The following is a 22,081-nucleotide window of genomic DNA, read 5'->3' as shown; positions in this document are numbered from 1 at the left end:
TTTCCACCAGGTAAAAAAGGCTGGAAGCTTTGGCTTCAGGTGAAATTTTTGGGTAGCGTGGGCACTTCTTGGGCAGGAAGACCTTTCTGTGGTGGCACCTTTTGTCTGGCAGGAATCTTCAGGTGGATTCAGTTTTTTAAAAGGTGGGACAAGCCCTTTCAGCGCAGGCCTGAAAAAAGGGAATTGCAGCTCTTTCCCACCAGGAAAATAAGTCTGGATCCTTTGGTTTTCAGGTGCAGTTTGTGGGGCAGCCTGGGGACTTCTTGGGCAGCAAAGAGCTTTCTGTGGTGGCACCTTTTTTCTGGAAGGAATCTTCATTTGGAGTAAAGTTTTCGGGAGGTGGGACCAGCCATTGCAGCGCAGGGCAGAAAATAGGGAACAGCAGCTCTTTTCACCAGGAAAAAAAGTCTGGAACCTTTGGCTTCAGGTGCAGTTGTTGGGCAGCCTGGGCACTTCTTGGGCAGCAAGAGTTTTCTGTGGTGGCACCTTTTGTCTCGTGGGAATCTTCAGTTGGATTCAATTTTTCATGAGGTGGGACCGGCCATTGCAGAGTATGGCAGAAAAAAGGGAACAGCAGCTCTTTCCACCAGGAAAAAAAGACTGGAAGCTTTGGCTTCAGGTGTAGTTTTTGCAGCCTGGGCACTTCTTGGGCAGGAAAACTTTTCTGTGGTGGCACCTTTTGTCTGGCAGGAATCTTCAGCTGGAGTAAATTTTCCAGGAGGTGGGACCGGCCATTGCAGCGCTGGGCTGAAAAAAGGGAAGAGCAGCTCTTTCCTCCAGGAAAAAAAGTCTGGATCCTTTGGTTTCAGGTGCAGTTTGTGAGGCAGCCTGGGTACTTCTTGGGCAGGAAGTGTTTTCTGTGGTGGCACCTTTTGTCTGGCAGGAATCTTCATTTGGAGTTAAGTTTTCAGGAGATGGGACAAGCCATTGCAGCTCAGGGCTGAAAAAAAAAAAAACCAGCACCTCTTTTCTACTGGGAAAAAAAATCTGAAAGCTTTGGCTTCAAATGCAGTTTGTTGGGGCAGCCTGGGCACTTCTTGGGCAGCAAGAGATTCCTGTGGTGGCACCTTTTATCTAGGAGGAATCTTCATTTGGATTCAATTGCCCAGGAGGTGGGACCGGCCATTGCATAGCAGGGCAGAAAAAAGGGAACAGCAGCTCTTTTCTACCAGGAAAAAAAATCTGGAAGCTGTGGCTTCAGGTGCAGTTGTTGGGCAGCCTGGGCACTTCTTGAGCAGGAAGAGTTTTCTGTGGTGGCACCTTTTGTCTGGCACAAATCTTCATCTGGATTAAATTTTTCAGGAGGTGGAACAGGCCATTGCAGCGCAGGCCTGAGAAAAGGGAATAGCAGCTCGTTCCACCTGGAAAAAAAGGCTGGAAGCTTTGGCTTTGAGGTGCAGTTTGTGGGGCAGCCTGGGTACTTCTTGGGAAGGAAGAGTTTTCTGCGGTGGCACCTTTTTTTCTGGCAGGAATCTTCATTTGGAGTAAACTTTTCGGGAGGTGGGACCGGCCATTGCAGCGCAGGCCTGAAAAAAGGGAACAGCAGCTCTTTCCACCAGGAAAAAAAGGCTGGAAGCTGTGGATTTGAGGTGCAGTTGGTGGGGCAGCCTGGGCACTTCTTGAGCAGGAAGACCTTTCTGTGGTGGCACCTTTTGTCTGGTAGGAATATTCATTTGGATTGAATTTTTTAAAAGGAGGGACCGACCATTGCAGCGCAGGGCTGAAAAAAGGGAACAGCAGCTCTTTCCACCAGGAAAAAAAGTCTGGAACCTTTGATTTTGAGGTGTAGTTGTTGGGGCAGCCTGGGCACTTCTTGGGTAGCAAAAAGTTTTCTGTGGTAGCACCTTTTGTCTGGCAGGAATCTTCACTTCTATCCAATTTTCCAGGAGGTGGGACCGGCAATTGCCGAGCAGGGCTGAAAAAATGGAACAGCAGCTCTTTCCTCCAGGAAAAAAAGTCTGGAACCTTTGGCTTCAGGTGCAGTTGTTGGGCAGCCTGGGCACTTCTTGGGGAGCAAAGACCTTTCTGTGGTGGCACCCTTTCTCTGGCAGGAATCTTCATTTGGAGTAAAGTTTTCGGGAGGTGGGACCGGTCATTGCAGCGCAGGGCAGAAAAAAGGGAACAGCAGCTCTTTCCACCAGGAAAAAAAGTCTGGAAGCTTTGGCTTCAGGTGTAGTTTTTGCAGCCTGGGCAATTCTTAGGCAGGAAGACTTTTCTGTGGTGGCACCTTTTGTCTGGCAGGAATCTTCAGCTGGAGTAAATTTTCCAGGAGGTGGGACCGGCCATTGTAGCGCTGGGCTGAAAAAAGGGAACAGCAGCTCTTTCCCTAAGGAAAAAAACACTGGAAGCTTTGGCATCAGGTGCAGTTCGTGGTGTAGCCTGGGCACTTCTTGGGCAGGAAGAACTTTCTGTGGTGGTACCTTTTTGTCTGGCAGGAATCTTCATTTGGATTCAATTGCCCAGGAGGTGGGACCGGCCATTGCATAGCAGGGCAGAAAAAAGGGAACAGCAGCTCTTTTCTACCAGGAAAAAAAATCTGGAAGCTGTGGCCTCAGGTGCAGTTGTTGGGCAGCCTGGGCACTTCTTGAGCAGGAAGAGTTTTCTGTGGTGGCACCTTTTGTCTGGCACAAATCTTCATCTGGATTAAATTTTTCAGGAGGTGGAACAGGCCATTGCAGCGCAGGCCTGAAAAAAGGGAATAGCAGGTCGTTCCACCTGGAAAAAAAGGCTGGAAGCTTTGGCTTTGAGGTGTAGTTGGTGGGGCAGCCTGGGCACTTCTTGGGCAGCAAGAGATTCCTGTGGTGGCACCTTTTATCTAGGAGGAATCTTCATTTGGATTCAATTTTCCAGGAGGTGGGACCTGCCATTGCAGCGCAGGGCTGAAAAAAGGGAACAGCAGCTCTTTCCTCCACGAAAAAAGTCTGGAACCTTTGGTTTCAGGTGCAGTTTGTACGGCAGCCTGGGCACTTCTTGGGCAGGAAGTGTTTTCTGTGGTGGCACCTTTTGTCTGGCAGGAATCTTCATTTGGAGTTAAGTTTTCAGGAGGTGGGACCGGTCATTGCAGCGCAGGCCTGAAAAAAGGGAACAGCAGCTCTTTCCACCAGGAAAAAAAGGCTGGAAGCTTTGGCTTCAGGTGAAATTTTTGGGTAGCGTGGGCACTTCTTGGGCAGGAAGACCTTTCTGTGGTGGCACCTTTTGTCTGGCAGGAATCTTCAGGTGGATTCAGTTTTTTAAAAGGTGGGACAAGCCCTTTCAGCGCAGGCCTGAAAAAAGGGAATTGCAGCTCTTTCCCACCAGGAAAATAAGTCTGGATCCTTTGGTTTTCAGGTGCAGTTTGTGGGGCAGCCTGGGGACTTCTTGGGCAGCAAAGAGCTTTCTGTGGTGGCACCTTTTTTCTGGAAGGAATCTTCATTTGGAGTAAAGTTTTCGGGAGGTGGGACCAGCCATTGCAGCGCAGGGCAGAAAATAGGGAACAGCAGCTCTTTTCACCAGGAAAAAAAGTCTGGAACCTTTGGCTTCAGGTGCAGTTGTTGGGCAGCCTGGGCACTTCTTGGGCAGCAAGAGTTTTCTGTGGTGGCACCTTTTGTCTCGTGGGAATCTTCAGTTGGATTCAATTTTTCATGAGGTGGGACCGGCCATTGCAGAGCATGGCAGAAAAAAGGGAACAGCAGCTCTTTCCACCAGGAAAAAAAGTCTGGAAGCTTTGGCTTCAGGTGCAGTTTGTGGGGCAGCCTGGGGACTTCTTGGGAAGGAAGAGTTTTCTGCGGTGGCACCTTTTTTTCTGGCAGGAATCTTCATTTGGAGTAAACTTTTCGGGAGTTGGGACCGGTCATTGCAGCGCAGGCCTGAAAAAAGGGAACAGCAGCTCTTTCCACCAGGAAAAAAAAGGCTGGAAGCTGTGGATTTGAGGTGCAGTTCGTGGTGTAGCCTGGGCAGTTCTTGGGCAGGAAGAACTTTCTGTGGTGGCACCTTTTTATCTGGCAGGAATCTTCATTTGGATTCAATTGCCCAGGAGGTGGGACCGGCCATTGCATAGCAGGGCAGAAAAAAGGGAACAGCAGCTCTTTTCTACCAGGAAAAAAAATCTGGAAGCTGTGGCTTCAGGTGCAGTTGTTGGGTAGCCTGGGCACTTCTTGAGCAGGAAGAGTTTTCTGTGGTGGCACCTTTTGTCTGGCACAAATCTTCATCTGGATTAAATTTTTCAGGAGGTGGAACAGGCCATTGCAGCGTAGGCCTGAGAAAAGGGAATAGCAGCTCGTTCCACCTGGAAAAAAAGGTTGGAAGCTTTGGCTTTGAGGTGTAGTTGGTGGGGCAGCCTGGGCACTTCTTGGGCAGCAAGAGATTCTTGTGGTGGCACCTTTTATCTAGGAGGAATCTTCATTTGGATTCAATTTTCCAGGAGGTGGGACCTGCTATTGCAGCGCAGGGCTGAAAAAAGGGAACAGCAGCTCTTTCCTCCACGAAAAAAAGTCTGGAACCTTTGGTTTCAGGTGCAGTTTGTGGGGCAGTCTGGGCACTTCTTGGGCAGGAAGTGTTTTCTGTGGTGGCACCTTTTGTCTGGCAGGAATCTTCATTTGGAGTTAAGTTTTCAGGAGGTGGGACCGGTCATTGCAGCGCAGGCCTGAAAAAAGGGAACAGCAGCTCTTTCCACCAGGAAAAAAAGGCTGGAAGCTTTGGCTTCAGGTGAAATTTTTGGGTAGCGTGGTCACTTCTTGGGCAGGAAGAGACTTCTGTGGTAGCACCTTTTGTCTGGCAGGAATCTTCAGTTGGATTCAATTTTTTAAAAGGTGGGACCGGCCATTGCAGAGCAGGGCTGAAAAAAGGGAACAGCAGCTCTTTCCTCCAGGAAAAAAAGTCTGGATCCTTTGGTTTCAGGTGCAGTTTTTGGGGCAGCCTGGGCATTTCTTGGGCAGGAAGAACTTTCTGTGGTGGCACCTTTTGTCTGGCAGGAATCTTCAGTTGGAGTAAATTTTTCAGGAGGTTGGACCCGCCATTGCAGCAAAGGGCTGAAAAAAGGGAACAGCAGCTCTTTCCACCAAGAAAAAAAGTCTGGATCCATTGGCTTCAGGTGTAGTTTGTGCAGCCTGGGCACTTCTTGGGCAGGAAGAGTTTTCTGGGGTGGCACCTTTTGTCTGGCAGGAATCTCCACTTCGAATGAATTTTTTAGGAGGTGGGACCGGCCATTGCAGCAAAAGGCTGAAAAAAGGGAACAGCAGGTCTTTCCACCAGGAAAAAAAGGCTGGATCCTTTGGCTTCAGGTTTAGTTGGTGCAGCCTGGGTACTTCTTGGGAAGGAAGAACTTTCTGTGTTGGCAAATTTTGTCGGGCAGGAATATTCAGTTGGATTCAATTTTTCAGGAGGTGGGACCGGCCATTGCAGCGCAGGGCTGAAAAAAGGGAACAACAGCTCTTTCCACCAAGAAAAATGTCTGGATCCTTTGGCTTTGAGGTGCAGTTGGTTGGGCAGCCTGGGCACTTCTTGGGCAGCAAGAGTTTTCTGTGGTGGCACCTTTTGTCTGGCAGGAATCTTCATTTACATTAAATTCGCCAGGATGTCTGACGGCCGATTGCAGGCAAAACTGAAAAAAGGGAACAGCAGCTCTTTCCACCAGGAAAAAAAGTCTGGATCCTTTGCTTTCATGAGCAGTTTTTGGGGCAGCCTGGGCACTTCTTGGGCAGGAAGAACTTTCTGTGGTGGCACCTTTTGTCTGGCAGGAATCTCCAGTTGGAATGAATTTTTCAGGAGGTGGGACCGGCCATTGCAGCCGCAGGGCTGAAAAAAAGGGACCAGCAGCTCTTTCCACCAGGAAAAAGAGTCTGGATCCTTTGGCTTGCGATGCAGTTGTTGGGGCAGGCTTAGCACTTCTTGGGCTAGATGAGTTTTCTGTGGTGGCACCTTTTGTCTGGCAGGAATCTTAATTTACAATAAATTTTCCAGGAGGTGGGACCGGCCATTGCAGCGCAGGACTGAAAAAAGGGAACAGCAGCTCTTTCCACCAGGAAAAAAAGGCAGGATCCTTTGGCTTCTGGTTTAGTTTGTACAGCCTGGGTACTTCTTGGGCAGGAAGAGTTTCTGTGGTGGCACCTTTTGTCTGGCAGGAATCTTCAGTTGGATTCAATTTTACAGGAGGTGGCACTAGTCATTGCAGAGCAGGGCTGAAAAAAGGGAATAGCAGCTCTTTCCACCAGGAAAAAAAGTCTGGATCCTTTGGTTTCAGGTGCAGTTTTTGGGGCAGCATGGGCACTTCTTGGGCAGGAAGACCTTTCTGTGGTGGTACCTTTTGTCTGGCAGGAATCCCCAGTTGGAATGAATTTTTCAGGAGGTGGGACCGGCCATTGCAGCGCAGGACTGTAAAAAGGGAACAGCAGCTCTTTCCCTAAAGAAAAAAAAGTCTGGATCCTTTGGCTTCAGGTGTATTTGGTGGGGTAGCCTGGGCATTTCTTGGGCAGGAAGAGCTTTCTGTGGTGGCACCTTTTGTCTGGCAGGAATCTTCAGCTGGAGTAAATTTTTCAGGAGGTGGGACCGGACATTGTAGTAAAGGGCTGAAAAAAGGGAACAGCAGCTCTTTCCATCAGAAAAAAAGTCTGGATCCTTTGGTTTTGAGGTGCAGTTGGTGGGGCAGCCTGGGCACTTCTTGGGCAGCAAGAAATTCCTGTAGTGGCACCATTTTTTCGGAGGACTCTTCATTTGGATTCCATATTCTAGGAGGTGTGACTGGCCAATGCAGAGCAGGGCTGAAAAAAGGGAACAGCAGTTCTTTCCACCAGGAAAAAAAGTCTGGAAGCTTTGGTTTCAGGTGCAGTTTGTACGGCAGCCTGGGCACTTCTTGGGCAGCAAAGAGCTTTATGTGGTGGCACCCTTTGTCTGTAAGAATATTCATTCGGATACAATTTTTTAAAAGGTGGGACCGGCCATTGCAACACAGGGCTGAAAAAGGGAACAGCAGCTCTTTCCACCAAGAAAAAAAGGCAGGATCCTTTGGCTTCGGGTTTAGTTTGTGCAGCCTGGGCACTTCTTGGGCAGCAAGAGGTTTCTGTGGTGGCACCTTTTGTCTGGCAGGAATCTTCAGGTGGATTCAGTTTTTTAAAAGGTGGGACCGGCCACTGCAGAGCAGGGTATAAAAAAAGGGAACAGCAGCTCTTTCCAGCAAGAAAAAAAGTCTGGATCCTTTGGTTTCAGGTGCAGTTTTTGGGGGAGCCTGGGCACTTCTTGGGCAGAAAGAGTTTTCTGTGGTGGCACCTTTTGTCTGGCAGGAATATTCAGTTGGATTCAAATTTTTAAGTGGTGGGACACGCCATCGCAGTGTAGGGCTGAAAAGAGGGAACAGCAGCTCTTTCCACCAGGAAAAAAAGGTTGGATCCGTTGGCTTCAGCTGCAGTTTGTGAGGCAGCCTGGGCACTTCTTGGGGAACAAGATCTTTCTGTAGTGGCACCTTTTGTCTGGCAGGAATCTTCAGTTGGAGTAAATTTTCAGGAGGTGGGACCAGCCATTGCAGCGCAGGGCAGAAAAAAGGGAACAGCAGCTCTTTCCACCAGGAAAAAAAGTCTGGAATCTTTGGCTTCAGGTGTAGTTGGTGCAGCCTGGGTACTTCTTGGGCAGGATGAGTTTTCTGTGGTGGCACCGTTTGTCTGGCAGGAATCTTTAGTTGGATTCAATTTTCCAGGAGGTGAGACCGCCCATTGTAGCGTAGGGCAGAAAAATGTGAACAGCAGCTCTTTCCCTAAGGAAAAAAAGTCTGGATCCTTTGGCTTCAGGTGTAGTTGGTTCAGCCTGGGCACTTCTTGGGTAGGAAGAGTTGTCTGTTGTGGCACCTTTTTTTCTGGCAGGAATCTTCATTTGGATTCAATTTTTCAGGAGGTCGCACGGGACAATGTAGCGCAGGGCTGAAAAAAGGGAACAGCAGCTCTTTCCACCAGGAAAAAAAGGCTGGAACCTTTGGCTTTGAGGTGCAGTTTTTGGGGCAGCCTGGGTATTTCTTGGGTAGTAAGACCTTTCTGTGGTGGCACCTTTTGTCTGGCAGGAATATTCATTTGGATTCAATTTTCCAGGAGGTAGGACCGGCCACTGCAGCGCAGGGCTGAAAAAAGAGAACAGCAGCTCTTTCCCTAAGGAATGAAAGTCTGGAAGCTTTGGCTTTGACGTGCACTGTGTGCGAAAGACTGGTCGCTTCTTGGGCAGCAAGACCTTTCTGTGGTTGGACCTTTTGTCTGGCAGGAATCTTCAGCTGGATGCAATTTGGAGAGTCAGTTTGGCCATTGCAGCGCAGGGCTGAAAAAAGGGAACAGCAGCTCTTTCCACCAGGAAAGATAGTCTGGATCCTTTGGCTTTAGGTGCTGTCGTTGGGGTAGCCTGGGCACTTCTTGGGCAGCAAGAGCTTTCTGTGGTGGCACCTTTTGTCTCTGAGGTGTTTGTTCCCTGTTATCAAGTCCCTTATGGCGTCAATCACAGAGCACTGGGTCTGCTCACAGGGCATGATGAAGGAACACAGCAGCAGTGTGGAAAGAGGAGGTAGAAAAATACATTCCTGCATCTAATTGCCTTCCTCAATTAGAGAAATTGCTAATCTTGTGACATGATTTTTACTGGACCCTTCTAAGGATGTACTTTTGCCCAGACCTTTTGCTCCAGATGTGCCAGCTACACCCAATGAAACCAGAGAGAATCTCAGCAAAGCCAACAATCAGCTCTTATGGCACTTGGCACTCTATGGGGTTTGGCACTGGAGCTCAATCTCTCTGGGATGGCTGGTCCAGAACAGTTCATTTAATGAATGGTGCTGTTGCTGAACTTCCCTGGGCACATTGCAATTGGCTACTGAGGTTGAAAGGTTTCCTCGAAGGATTTTTATCTTTTGAAACTACAGGCTGAATTTTAGGGATAAACTCCAGTATTCTGAAAGTGGAAAGTTGATCAAACAGAAAAGACTGTTTCTTCTACAACAGATTTGAAATAGTCCACTTGTAAAAATCACAAAGCTTGAAGTCTACTCAGCAGAGCTGATTCCTCATCTGCACTGATCATCAGCAACTGGCCTCTCTCCTATTTCAGGGTCTCATCTGTGTACACTGGATTAAGGCCTCCTAACTTCTTAAGAAAAGTAGTGTTATAAGCTCACAGTTCTGGCAAGGTTTCCTTAGCAGATGGGTTGAAAAGCAAAACTTTGTTGCCATGACCAACAAATGCAGAGCCCAAGGTTGTTTGTGGTGCTAGCTTTGCTCCACTCTCTAATAACTTCTGTCCAGATCAGTGCTGGCAACAAGAATTCCAGGTTAACGCTTGTTTCAGTTTTCAGGTTGTGCATTTCAAGAATGGGGAGTTGTTATTGGAAACTCTGCCATGGCTGTCAGTAACAGCCTTGGAAAACAGTTTTTCTTATTTCTGAGGGAGAAGTTTCCAACCCAGCTTTGCAGTATGCAAACAGTTGAATGACTTGTTGTACAATTGGAAATAAAAATCAATACATTTGCTCTGATTAATGTCTAAAGTTATATTTGGCTAAAGAGTTCTTTTCTTATTACCTTCTTTAAAAAATTGGACCCACAAGCAGAAAGGTGATCTCCTAAAGTGTTGCAACCTTTTAAGTCCACTTGTTGCCACACAACAATAGCATGCCAATATCACATCCAAAGATACAGAATCTTACAGAGATACACACAAATATAGACCTATACATATCTATGTATGTATATCTATCTACCTATACATATCTATACATATCTATACAAATACACACAAGAAAGTTTGGGGTTCCTGATGAGAGTTCTACATGGGTAACAGTGGACTGGTTTGATGAGTCATACAACTGTGGGGACCATGAATGTAAGCTCTGAGCTTTGCTTTATTCTCCCGGTTTGTAACTGCCTGCCTTCCCTTTGGGGGGAACACAGGCCTCTATTTTGCACGGTCTGTTTTGTTTCACTTGGCAGTGCAGACTAGGGGCAGAAGAGTTTTTGGAGCCAAACAGCTCGATCCAGATTCAGTTCCTTTAGTGGTGCCTAAAACTCAGGAGCTGGACTCCACGGTGCTGGTGGGACCCTCCCAGCTCAGCACGTTCCATGATTCCATCAAGTCCAACTGTCAGCCCAGCACTGCCCCAGCAACCCCCAAACCACTAAAGCATGTCAGCCATGGCCAGATGCAGGCGCCTCTGAAACACCTGCCGGGGTGCTGGCTCCGCCTGGGCAACCCATTGCAGTGCCCGAGCCCCCCCGAAAAACACAGCGAGAAACCTTTGTCCAGGAGCTGACCTGAAGCTCCCCTGCCTCAGCCTCGGGCCATTCCCCCGCTCCTCCCAGCGCAGGCTCCTTTCCAGGAGCCCCCTCGGCAGAAGGCGGCTCAGGGCTCCCCTCTGCCCCCCCGGCCGGCTCCGCTCCGGCCCCGCTCCCGCCACGGCCCCGCTCGGCTCTGCACGGGGAAGGAACGCGCCCAGCCCCGGCCCGACACCCCCGGGGGCCGCGCACCGGGGGTCCCTCCCCGGGGGTCACTTGCCAGGGGTTGTTCACCGCGGGTCATTCACCGGGGTCCGTCCGCAGGTGTCACTTACCGGGCTTTCTCCCCCGCGGGTCGCTCACCGGGTGTCACTTACTGGGCGTCGCTCACCGGGGGTCGCTCACCAGCGGCCACTCGCCGGGGGCCGCGCACGGGGGGTCCCTCCCCCGGGGCCGCGCACCGGGGGCCACTCGCCGGGGGTCTCGGGGCCGCTGCCCGGGGTCTCTGCCCGGGGGCCGCTCAGCGGCAGCGCTCCCGCTCCCGGCCCCGCCCCGCCCGCTCCCACCCAAACCCCACCAACCGCCCCTCTCGGCCCCGCCCCCGCCCCGCCCAAGCCCCGCCTCGCCCCGCCCACTCCGCCGCCTCCCATTGGCTGCGCACCTTCGGCCCTGGAGCGAGGAGCGCGCGGGGAGCGTTGCCTGGAAACCGGCCAGGGAATCCCGGGAATCCTCGAGGCGCCGGCGCTGCCCCCCCACTCCTGGAGCAGCGGCCGGGCCCGCCCGGGGAGCGGGCACTCAGCGCCCGGCTGCGGCCGCCAAAACGGGCAGGGAAGCAGGCGCGCGGGAGGCGGGCTCCGGGCCCCGGGCAGCGAGGAGCCCTAAAAAGAACAAAAGTGTTGGAAGAGAGGGAACTCATCGCACCGTCACAGAACAGGCTGAGGTGGAAGGGACCCACGAGGAGCGTCGAGTCCAAGCCTTTGCCCGGCACAGCACCGACCCCGAGAGTCACACCGTGTGCCTGAACTCTGCCAGATCACAGCCCAGCATCAGCTTCATGTGCCGTGAGGCCCCACGTGTGTGTTTGCTCCCCGTGTCTGGTGGGAGAGATGACACTCCCTTAGAGTGGAATAAAGATTATCCTAGACTGGAACTGGCAGCTGTGATAAACTGTATCCCGAGAGCATTTAACTGGTAGCAGTTTTCCCTGGGCTCTAGCTTGCTATTTATTATAGTTATTTGCAGACAGGAAAGGGGAGAGAATTAAAAAATCTCTTTCTCCTTGCCCCCTCCACAACAAGTTTGAGGACATGTGGGTGTTGAAACATAGCTTAACAAACAGTCCAGCCTTGAGAGAGTGGGGAGAGCACAGGGGGGCTCAGTTTAACCGTTTGTCTGGTTTTCTTCCTTTCGAAGGAGGATTTATTTTTCTTAGGTGGGAAATTGCCAAAAATAGACAGCAAAATCAGACTGCAGTTCAGAGATCACACTCTCATCCCTGTGGAACCAGATCAAGAGAATGCTGTGGGTACAGTGAAGCCACCCCTGTACATTTGGGGTGGGCTGGGGAGTGCATGTGAGGCATGTGAGTTGTTGCTCTCCTGTGCAAAAGGTCTATGAGGGTCATGCAGTTACACTGAGCTGGATCCTGCATCCCATTAGGGTTTGTTAGGATACTGTGGGGTTGTTTGTTGAGTGATCTGGCACATCCCAACCTTCTGGAGGGGGGGCTTCAAAACTAAATTCAGCCTATGATTCTGTATGGGAGGTACATGGCTTTTGTCTCAGGTTTGATGGGGTAGATCATTACAGCAGCTAAATGGCCTCTACAGGTCTTGATAATAGGGTTTTTTTCTATTCTTTGTATTTAAGAACAGGAATAATTTATAAAAATAGGTTTTCTCAGGAGAGGGAATTCTGCTGGTTGCAGCTGCTGCTGTGGCTGCATTTAGTCTTCACTTCTGGGTTATCTCTGTATCCAAGCAGGTGCCAGGGGCACTACTAAGTTGTTCCACAACATTGATCCATGCATCTTGCATTATGCTGTGTTTATACTGCTTCTTATCCATGAAGGTTTTTTAGTATGAAATTGTAGAAGTGCTTTTTATCTCACTTTAAAAAAAAAAAAAGCAACACAGTCTCCATGGCAGGATGAGGATCGCTCACCCCAGCAGTCCTGACACCCCATTTTATCAGCTCCACATTACACCACGTAGGGCCAGTACCCAGTATAAGGTGATGCCTGAGTGGCAGCCAAACCCCGCCTGTTCATCACCTGATAGCAACAGTCTGTGCATGCCCTGCTGTAGGGCAAGGGGCCAGCGACCCCTGCCCACAGAATCTTCCTCCCATCATCATCTTTCTCACCCCTATGGATGACCTCTCCCACTGTGTTTCAAGGGTAGATGTATCTATCTTGCAATATGTAGCCAAACCAAGGAAGAACTCAGCTCTGATAATAGGGGATATCAGGCTGACTTGCTAAAAAGCACAATGGACCTTACAATTCGCTTGTGCCATGAAGTTACATTGTACCATACTCTGGCTGGTTTCACATCCTAATATGATTCCTTTCTCACACCTCTATGCTCCATTGATCATCTAATTCAAAAGTACCCCCCTTACATTTGTTTAAATATAAAATGAACCAAGGACAATTTTTGAGAGCTTTGCATTTAGATTTCATTAGTCTGAAGTAGTAAAATAAATGGTCTTGTGTGTATTTGTCTATATAGAATCATGGACTGGTTTGGGTTGGAAGGGACCTTAAAGGTCTTCTCATTCCACCCCCTGCCATGGGCAGGGACACCTTCCACTAGAGCAGGTTGATCCAAGCTGTCCTTGGACACTTGCAGGGATCCAGGGGCAGCCACAGCTTCTCTGGGAATTCCATCCCTGCCTGTCCCTACCCTTCCAGGGAAGGATTTCTTCCCAGTCTCCCATCTAACCCTGCTCTCTTTTAGTTGAAAAATCATTGCCCCTTGTCCTGTCCCTCCAGGCCCATATCAAAAGTCCCTCTCCCTCCTTTTTAGAAGCCCCCTTCCCTGGTGGGGTGTCTTCAGCTCCTCCCAGGACCTGTGTGTGTCTGTATCTATCTTGTATCTGTCTATATTTATAGACAGGATATATTTTAATACATTTCTATTCATATATTTATACCTAGATATTTATACACTGTAAATATTAATGCACACCTATCTACACAATGATGATAACTTTGTGTCCAGACCTACCCCTTCCATTCTGTAACCTTTTTGGGGTGTTTATTCCTTGGGATTTCCAGGGTCTCACTTTCAGTGGAGCAGATCTTTCCCACCTGGATCTTTGCTGCATCAACTTCAAGGTGGCCAATCTGAGCCACTGCAACCTGGCCCGTGCCAGCCTGTGCTGTGCCAGCCTGGAGAGGGCTGACCTGTTAAGCTGAAGCCTGTGTTTGTACATTTCTATGGCCCAGAAAAGGTCCAGCTGTGGTTTGTCCAACCCTGAGAAGGGCCCACAAGGGCTGCACTGAGTCTGTGACCATCTCAGCCCCAAATCCCCTTGTCCTCCTCCAATTCACACAGCTCTGAGGCAGCACCAGTGTGCAGCTACTGTGTTTCTGACTGGTTTTCCTCACAGAACTCCTTTCTGTGTGTGTTCCAGGTGCCAGCCTGAAAGAAGTGGCCATGGAGGGCAGTCAGATGACAGGAATGAACCTCCGAGTTGCAACGCTGAGAAACGCCAAACTAAAGAACTGTAACCTCAGGGGAGCAACGTTGGCAGGAACTGATTTGGAAGTGAGTTGGGATTCATTTTCCATCCTATTCCTTTCTCTCCTATCGTCAGCTGGTAACTGGGGGGATTGCTGGCTTTTGGCTGACCTCTCCAGCTTCAGAGTACAATGGAGTTCAGGTAAATGGACTTCCAGTAAAGCTTTGAACAGAGTTCTGGGTGCATTCCATTGACACTTCTTTTTCTTTTCCCCTTCCCAATTGTGACCTATCAGGTTGTGACCTCCAGAAAGCCAATTTGAGGGGCTCTGATGTGAAAGGAACCATCTTTGAAGAGATGCTGACCCCCCTGCACATGTCCCAGAGCATCAGACAGGGAAGAGAAGACGTCAAAGAGGAAGGAATCCAAACATTTGTTGTGACTTTCTTCACCTCCTCCCCTACCTGAGTTAGAAGGAATGGCTATTAGACAACTTCCATTTGCAGTAGTGCCTAAGTAGACTCTTTCTGATCACTTTTGGGGAGGGAATTTTTGTTTCAGAGGTGGAAAGAGAGAGTTTCTCCCTTTGTGAAGAGAGTGAGGAAGTGGGCTGGTTCTGAAACCAGAAAGTGGGGCTGGTTTGGTGGGGAGGGTTCGAGACTTTCATTGTTTAGCATTGCCTGACTTTGGAATGCATTTTAATTTCTAAAGCACAATATATGCAATTCTATTTATTAAGTCTGTCGCTGCAATATGAATAGAAAATGTTATTGCTGTATAGTAGCAAACAAAGTTGAGGTTTCCAGGTAGACAAGTGTCTTTACAGTCAGTGTCTTCATTCCTGCAGGGTGTTAATGCCAGGGGTGGTCACACAGTGCCCACAGGATGTGTTCAGGTCTCTGCTGGGCTGGAAACAGTGGGGAACTGTCCTCAGAGGTCCTAAATTGCTGTGGAGTAGTTGGAGGGCAGGGTTAGAGCAGCTTTATCCCCTCAAATGTGCAGAGGAAGCTGCTGCCCCTGCAAGGACCTGCCCAGAGCCCGGATTGAGTTCCCGCTTGGAGATCCCTGGGCAGAAATGGGATGTCTCAGTCAATGCTCTCCAAAGGAGTGTGAAATTGCACTCTCAGTCCCAGCTGGGAAGAAAAATTCCCCTGCTTCCACATGTCCTGAGCACTCCAGACTGGAGTTCCTGTAGCTTTTTCCTTCTTTGTTGGGAATTCAATGGACAGAGGAAAACACAGAAGTGTCCCCAAAGCAGAGAGAAGCTCTGGGGCCACAGCACCTGCTCCCCCCTCTTCTCATCCCTTCAGCAGATGAAGAAATGGCCCTCAATGTTTTCCCTCAATGTACTGTGGAAATAGTCCCTGAAAGCATGGGCATAATCCCATTTGCCAGGCAGATCCACTCTGGGCTGCCTAAAGTTGGTGTAAAAGCATCTTGCCTGGGGCCAAGTGCCCCTTCCACACTTGCTTTAGCTGTGGAAAAAAGCAGGGAAAGCTGTTTTTTGTGTGGGTACCCTTCACATCTCAGTGTTTGTGATCTTGGGAATTCTCTTGGACCTGGAACAATGGCAGATTATCTGTTGTCATGGGATTTGTACCTGGAGATTTTTTTGGTCTTTGTTTAAATCTTCCTTGAAAGTACAACTGATAGAAAACAATGTAAAAAAAAGGAAAAAAAAAAAAGACAAAAAGGCCATACGAAGAAAAAAAGGGAGGAAAAAGAGAAAAAGGAGAAAAAAGAGAAAAAAAAGACAGAAAAACAGTAAAAAATGAGACCAATAATAAAAAAGAAAGAAACAAGAAAAAAGAGAAAAAAAACACAGAAAAACAGGAAAAAATGAGACAAATAATAAAAAAGAAAGAAACAAGAAAAAAGAGAAAAAAGAAAACGAGAACGAAAAAAGAAAAAAGAGGAAAAAAGGAAGCAGAAAGAAAAAAAGAAAAGGAAAAAAGAAAGAGAAAACAGAAGGAACAGAAAAGACAGGAAAAAAAATAAAACCAAAAAAGTATTATCCTCACTCCGCTCACGTGCAAAGGGCCGCTCTGATCCGCCGCAAGGACTACAACTCCCGTGCCGCCCCGCGCGGCGCGCAGGAGTGACGGCAGACGTAAGGGGGCGTGGCCCCGCGCTGATTGGCTGCGGCGGTGTTCTCTAAAGGCGGTGCGCGCGCAGATCGCCGTGTTGACTTCCGGGAATCGGTGATGGCGGCGGGTCCTGCCTTTGTCTGTGAGAGCTGGCGGGGGGTGCGGGAGAGCGGGGTCTGGGGATCCCCTCGGGGGCTGCGGGGAGCGCGGCTGTGGGGGGAAAGGCTGGAGGGCTCGGGAGGGTTTAGCGCGGGGGTTCGAGGGTTCCCGAGGGTCAGAGCGCAGGGCCTTTGAACCGTCTTGGGGGCCGCGGGACCCGGGGGCCTCCCAAGAACCCGGAAGGGTGATTCGATTGCCGATAAAGTCCCTCGGAAAAAAAAAATCAGAACCACCCAACGAAAAAAAGAACCCTGAAAAAAGGAAAAGTGAGAAAAAGGTGAAGGAAAAACTGCAAGGGTCAGGATGATTTTATTGCTTTGGTTCGGTTTTTCCTTGTTCTCCTCCTTCTCAGATTCTTTGCTGCCCTCCTTTACAAAAGGTTCTTCTGCTGTTCTGTGGTTTTGTGGTCCGTTAGGGGCTTTTAGGGGTCCCTAAGGAGGTTTTTGAGGGTCTCTGAGGGGATTTGGTTTCCTGAGGGGACTTAGGGAGGTGGTTGAAGGTCCTTGAAGGGGTTTGGGAATCCCTGAGGGAGTTTTGGAGACTCCGAGGGAATTGGGAGGTCATGGGAGGCTTTGGAAAAGTGACTTTGAAGGAGTTTTGTGGGTTTCTAGGAGGGTTTCAGAAGTCCCAGACGGTTTTGAGGGTCCCTGAGGGGGTTTTTGGGGTCCCTGAAAGGGCCTGGGGGGTCCCAAGTGGGTTTTGCAGGTCACTGAGAGGGTTTAGGGGGTCCTGGAGGGGGATGAGGTCTCTGAGGGGATTTGTGGGGTCTTTAAGGAGGTTTTGATGGGTCCAGAGGTGGATTTCTGAGGGGATTTCAGGGGTTTTGAGAGGATTTTATGGGGTCTCTGTGTCGGCAAACCAACCCCAGGGAAAGGGGATCCCAATTCCCCCCCCGAACCGCAGAGACCCCCAAAACTCAGCAGACAGAGACCCCACAGGGAGGGGGGCTGGAGGGTCCCCTAAAGCCCAGCAGTGGGGTTCAGGGGATCTCCCAGCCCTCAGGGGAGGGGTCCTGTGGGTGCCCCCCAAAATACAGGGGGGAGATGTACCACATCTGGGGATCCCAGTGCCCCCAGTATTGCCCAGTGACCTCCCAGTGACCCTCAGTATGGCCCAGTAACCCCCTCAGTGACCAGCCAGTGTGTCCCAGTGACCTCCCACTGCCACCCAGTATGGCCCAGTGATCCCCCAGTATTGCCCAGTAACCTGTCTGTGTCTCCCCTTGTGTCCTGGTAATCCCCCAGTACCTCCCCAGTCCCTCCCAGTGCCCTCCCAGCATCCCTCAGTAACCTTCCAGTCCCTCCCAGTGCCCCCTGGTTCCCCAGTGTGTCCCAGTATCCCCCAGTAATCACCCAGTGCCCCCCAAATCCCCTCAGCTGTCCCCAGTGTGTCCCCAGATGCCCTTGGCCTTTCTGTGAGCGTGGGGGGGGCGGTTTTGGGGTCATAGGGTCCAATGGGGGGGCTCCTGGGGTGAGATGGAGGGTTGGGGACATTAGGGATGGGGTTTGGGGACAGTGGGGAGGGGTTTATGGACAGTGGAATTGGGGGTGTCAAGGAGGGAATAATGGCCATGGAGAGGCCCTGGGGATGCTGGAGACACCAGGGTTATCTTGGGGTGTCAAGAGGGGAATTAGGGACACCAAGAGGGTCGTGGGGACACCAAGGGGGATCTCAGGGTTCACCTGCTTGTGGTGCAGCCCCTCCTCTCCCACCCCAGGCTCTATTAACCACTCCCAAATGTTCCCTAACCCCCATTTTCCCTTTAATCCCCTCCACACACAGATCCCTTTGACCCCCAATGCCTCCAAGACCCCCAAATCCCCACCCAAACTCCCCAGATCCCCCCAAATCTCCCACAGCCCCCCCTCAAATCCCTTCCAACACCCCCAGAGAAGGATCACCCACACCCTGGGACAGGAACACAGTGGGCTGTACTGGGGGCACTGGGCTGTACTGGGAGGGCACTGGGGGGGTGTGCTCAGATGTCTCAGGACAAGGTGGCCCAGCTCCAGGAGAGATCCCGGGAGCAGTGAGGAGGTACTGGTCTGTGCTGGTCTGTGCTGGTCTGCACTGGTCTGTACTGGTTTGTACCCCCAATCCCCCCAGGCCCCTGAGTTGGTCCTGCTGCCCCTTGAGTATTTCCAGATCTTGCAGAACCAGGCATTTCATCAGCAAATGTGCAGGTGACACCAAGCTGGGGGTGTGTTGATGTGCTGGAAGGCAGGAGGGCTCTGGAGAACAAGTGGTGTGAGGAGAGGCTGAGGGAGCTGGGGGTGTTGAGGCTGGAGAAGAGGAGGCTCAGGGGAGACCTCCTGACTGTCTGCAAGTCCCTGCCAGGAGGTTGGAGCCAGGTGGGGATGGGGCTGTTCTACCAGGAAGCAGCAGTAGGACAAGAGGGCTGGGTCTGGAGCTGTGCCAGGGGAGGTTTAGGTTGGATATTGGGAAGCAATTTTTTGCTGAGAGAGTAATCAGACCTTGGAATGGGCTGGGCAGGGAGGGGGTGGAGTCAGCGTCCCTGGAGGTGTTGAAGGTGAGAGTGGATGTGGCATCAGTGCCATGGTCTGGGAAGCACAACGGGGTTGGATCAGGGGTTGGACTTGATGATCTCGGAGGTCTTTTCCAACGTGTCTGATTCTGTGATTCTGTGATTGCCATTCCTGTGGCAGCACATGCTTGAGGCTCCATCCCCAGGGTGATAGAGATGTCTGTCCATGTCGATCTCCAAGGTTAGTCTGTAAATGTGTGGTGTTAGAAAAGCAGGCTGAGTTGTGGGCTGGTTGTAGAAGGAGAAAGAAGCCCAGAGGCCAGTGCAAGCAGGCAGCCCTGAGCTTGCACCTGATGTCCCCTCCCTGCAGGTTCCTGTCCTTGAGCCCAGGCCCTGAGGTGAGGCTGAGAAGTGGCGCGGAGGTGAGCCCAGAGCTGTCCCTGAGGTGAGGCTGAGAATAAGTGCAAGGCAGAGGTGCTGCTGAGGAAGGAGAGCCCTGTGGTGGGGAAGACAAGAAGCCGTGAGAGCCCCGAGCAGGTGCTGTGTCCATCCCCTGTGTGCCAGGTGAGCTGGGGCTTTGCTGCAGAGCTGCGGGCGCTGATTTGAGCGTCTCCAAGTGCTGAGATGGTGGGCACCCAGGAACACAAACTGTGCCTGGCCACGGAGCCTGCAAGGAGGAGCAGAGACAGCCCTGGCAGTGTGGGGGGCCAGGTTGTCCCTGTGCCTTCCCCTGCAGGCCCTGGCTGTCCCTGCTGGGCCCCTGTCCATCCCCATCAGGTCCCTGCCCGTGCCCCCGGGCTGAGCTCCCCCCAGGAAGTGCCGTGGAGCTGAAGCTGCTGCCATCCCCCCCTGCAGCCGCTGCCCCAGCCAAGGGAGCAGCAAAGGCAGGGCCAGGAGCAGAGGCAGCAGCAGGGGAGCCCTGGGGGGCCGGGAAGCTCTTGTGTGGGTCAGGAAAGAGGCGCTGGGCACGAGGCCGGGGCTGTGCTGAGCAGGCCCAGCCCTCACATCCCCCCAGCCAACGCCGGCTGCCCGGGGGGCTTGGGAGGGACCCCCAGCCCGTGTGCCCCACACTGAGCTGGCAGAGAGAGAGCCAAGGGACAGGGCCACAGGCAGGGCCACGGGTGAGGGACAGGCAGGGCCATTGCAGGGCCACGGTGAGGGCACAGCCTGTGGCAGCAGAGCTGCCCAGGGCCGGGGGCAGCCGGGGTTGTTGGTACCAGCCAGTGGTGGGGCCGAGCAGAGCACGAGGCCTCTTGCAGAGCCCTGGAGCAGCCTCCCACTTGCCAGCCCTGCCCTGGTGGGGTGACACTGTCCCCTCCCTACAAGACAGTCTCCCTGAAATTTTCAGGGGGACCTTTTGTGTCTATTCCTGGTTGCTGATTCCTTCTGGGGACCTGAGGGAGCCTCTTCAATCCCATCCATGGGGCACAATCTCCTCTCCAGAGCTTGACTCCTTGTAGACTTTGAAGTGAAATCTGTGCTGGCAGCTGCATCCTGAGCCCAAAGGCAGTTTGAGTCCCTGAGTGCTGATCCATCCTGGGGACCCAAGGGATCCTCTGCCATTCCATCTGTGCAGCAGGAGTCACGCTCCTGCCCTTGACTCCATGCAGAGGAACGAGTTCCATCTTTCTGTTTGGGAGAAGCCAGATGCTGCCCCTGGGCCATCAGAAGTGGTGCTGAAGCCTCTTTCAGCCCAGCCCCGGGTGCAGTTTTCTCATCCCCTCACTGAGTGCCCGCTGCCCCAGCCGGCACTGACCAACCAGGGTGTTTGGCACACTTGGTTTGGTGGTTTGGAGAAACAGCCTTGAACTGGCAGGGGGCCAGAGAACCTCCAGTAACAGCCCTGGAGAGTTTTAAATGATACTACATTAATACAGCTTTTGATTAGAATATAACAACTCAATCAAGTGCTCATGAAATGACCTCACTTCCATCATCCTCCCAATTAAACACATTTTTTTGGGCTGAATCTACCTAAATCTCAGTGGTTTGGGTTTTTCTGGACTGAATCTTGGTGTTTTGGAGGTATTTATGGTCACAGGATGCCCAGTGAGTTCTAGAAATGGACTTGGGCAAGAGGAACCCCCAAGCCAACGCACTCAGCCCTTGTTTTCCCCCCCATCAGGATTTGTCCTTCCCAAAGCTTGGTCGGATGGAGGAGGAGGCTGCAAGGAAGAGGAAGATGCCTTGGGCCCCCCAGGCAGGTGAGGAGGAAGTCAGTGTCCCTTTGGGCGGGTGTTGTGCTGGCTCTGTCAGCCCAGCATGGCCCCGGCTGCAGGACAACCCCGCTGGCGCCGCCGTCCTGCCGGGGCCGGAGTTGGGGGGATGTCCTTGGCCTTCCCTGTGGGCCGGAGGCAAATCCCCTGCCTGTCCTTCTTGCTTCCTGCCCCAGGCCCCGAGCTGAGGAGGGAGAGCGTGGAGGACAAATCCCCCCGTGAGACCCTGGTGGGAGAGGCCGTTTTGAAGGGCTCCCCGGCGCAGGAAGGCAGCAGGGAGGAAAAGGGCCGGAGATCCCCCCGCAGGAGGGGCTCCAAAGCCAGCCCAGGGTGCTCTGAGGAGGAAAGAGCCAGCCTGTGCCGGGAAGGTGGCAGGAGCTTGAGCAGGAACTCCAAGGTCGTGGTCCCAAGGCAACATCCCACTAGAAAGAAGCCCTTCCAGTGCTTGGAATGTGGGAAGAGTTTCAGGAACAGCTTCCACCTGATCCGGCACCAGCACATCCACACAGGGAAACGGCCCTACATGTGTAGGGAATGTGGGAAGAGCTTCAGAGACAACTCTGATCTCCTCAGCCACCAGCGCATCCACAGTGGGGAACGACCCTACACATGTGAGGAATGTGGGAAGAGCTCCAACCTCCGCACCCACCAGCACATCCACACTGGGGAACAGCCCTACAAGTGCTCAGAATGTGGGAAGAGGTTTCAGACCAGCTCACATCTCCTCGTGCACCAGCGGACGCACACGGATGAGAGGCCCTTCCGCTGCACCGACTGCGGGAAGGGTTTCAAACAGAATGGCAACCTCGTCACCCACCGGCGCATCCACACCGGGGAGAGGCCCTACAAGTGTGGGGAGTGTGGGAAGAGCTTCACTCAGAGGTCTACCTTGAACAGACATCAACAGACCCACCAGTAAGGGAAGCCCTACAATTGCCCCGACTGTGGGAAGAGCTTCAGCTGCTGCTTCCACCCTGAATAAACCCCCTGATGTTGAGGCAACCCCTGGAGTCCAGTGACTGTCAGTCCATCCCTTTCAACCCCTTTCACAGGGGCAGGTTCTTCCAACAGAACCCTTCTTGAGGGTGTGTGGAGTTTCCTGCCTTGGCTGGGGCCCCACCAAGGTCACTGCTGGAGGGGGAGTTACATCCATCTCAAATTAAGAACTATTGCTTTTAAGCCAACTTTAGTAGAATTTCTTCAACAATTTCTTTAGGGTAGAACACTGTCTTATCTTAT

General features: G+C 51.7%; 1 protein-coding gene and 1 pseudogene across 1 annotated transcript in view; one reads left to right on the top strand and one right to left on the bottom strand.

The window, feature by feature from the left end:
- Nucleotides 1-22,081, bottom strand: part of LOC127474815 (zinc finger protein 208-like) — a 1,262,639-nt pseudogene that overhangs the window by 1,143,056 nt on the left and 97,502 nt on the right.
- The window catches only part of LOC127474819 (zinc finger protein 850-like), a 315,187-nt gene that overhangs the window by 206,374 nt on the left and 86,732 nt on the right, over nucleotides 1-22,081 (top strand). Inside the window, exon 5 of the mRNA XM_051796122.1 lies at nucleotides 21,269-21,757. Within this exon, the coding sequence (XP_051652082.1) occupies nucleotides 21,269-21,757 (489 nt within the window). The remainder of the gene's footprint in view (nucleotides 1-21,268; nucleotides 21,758-22,081) is intronic.

The sequence above is a fragment of the Manacus candei genome, unplaced genomic scaffold (assembly GCF_025592945.1).
Source record: "Manacus candei isolate 608988 ecotype Guabito, Panama unplaced genomic scaffold, ASM2559294v1 h1tg000045l, whole genome shotgun sequence".
Lineage (NCBI taxonomy): Eukaryota > Metazoa > Chordata > Aves > Passeriformes > Pipridae > Manacus > Manacus candei.
This window is presented reverse-complemented; position numbering and strand designations above follow the sequence as displayed.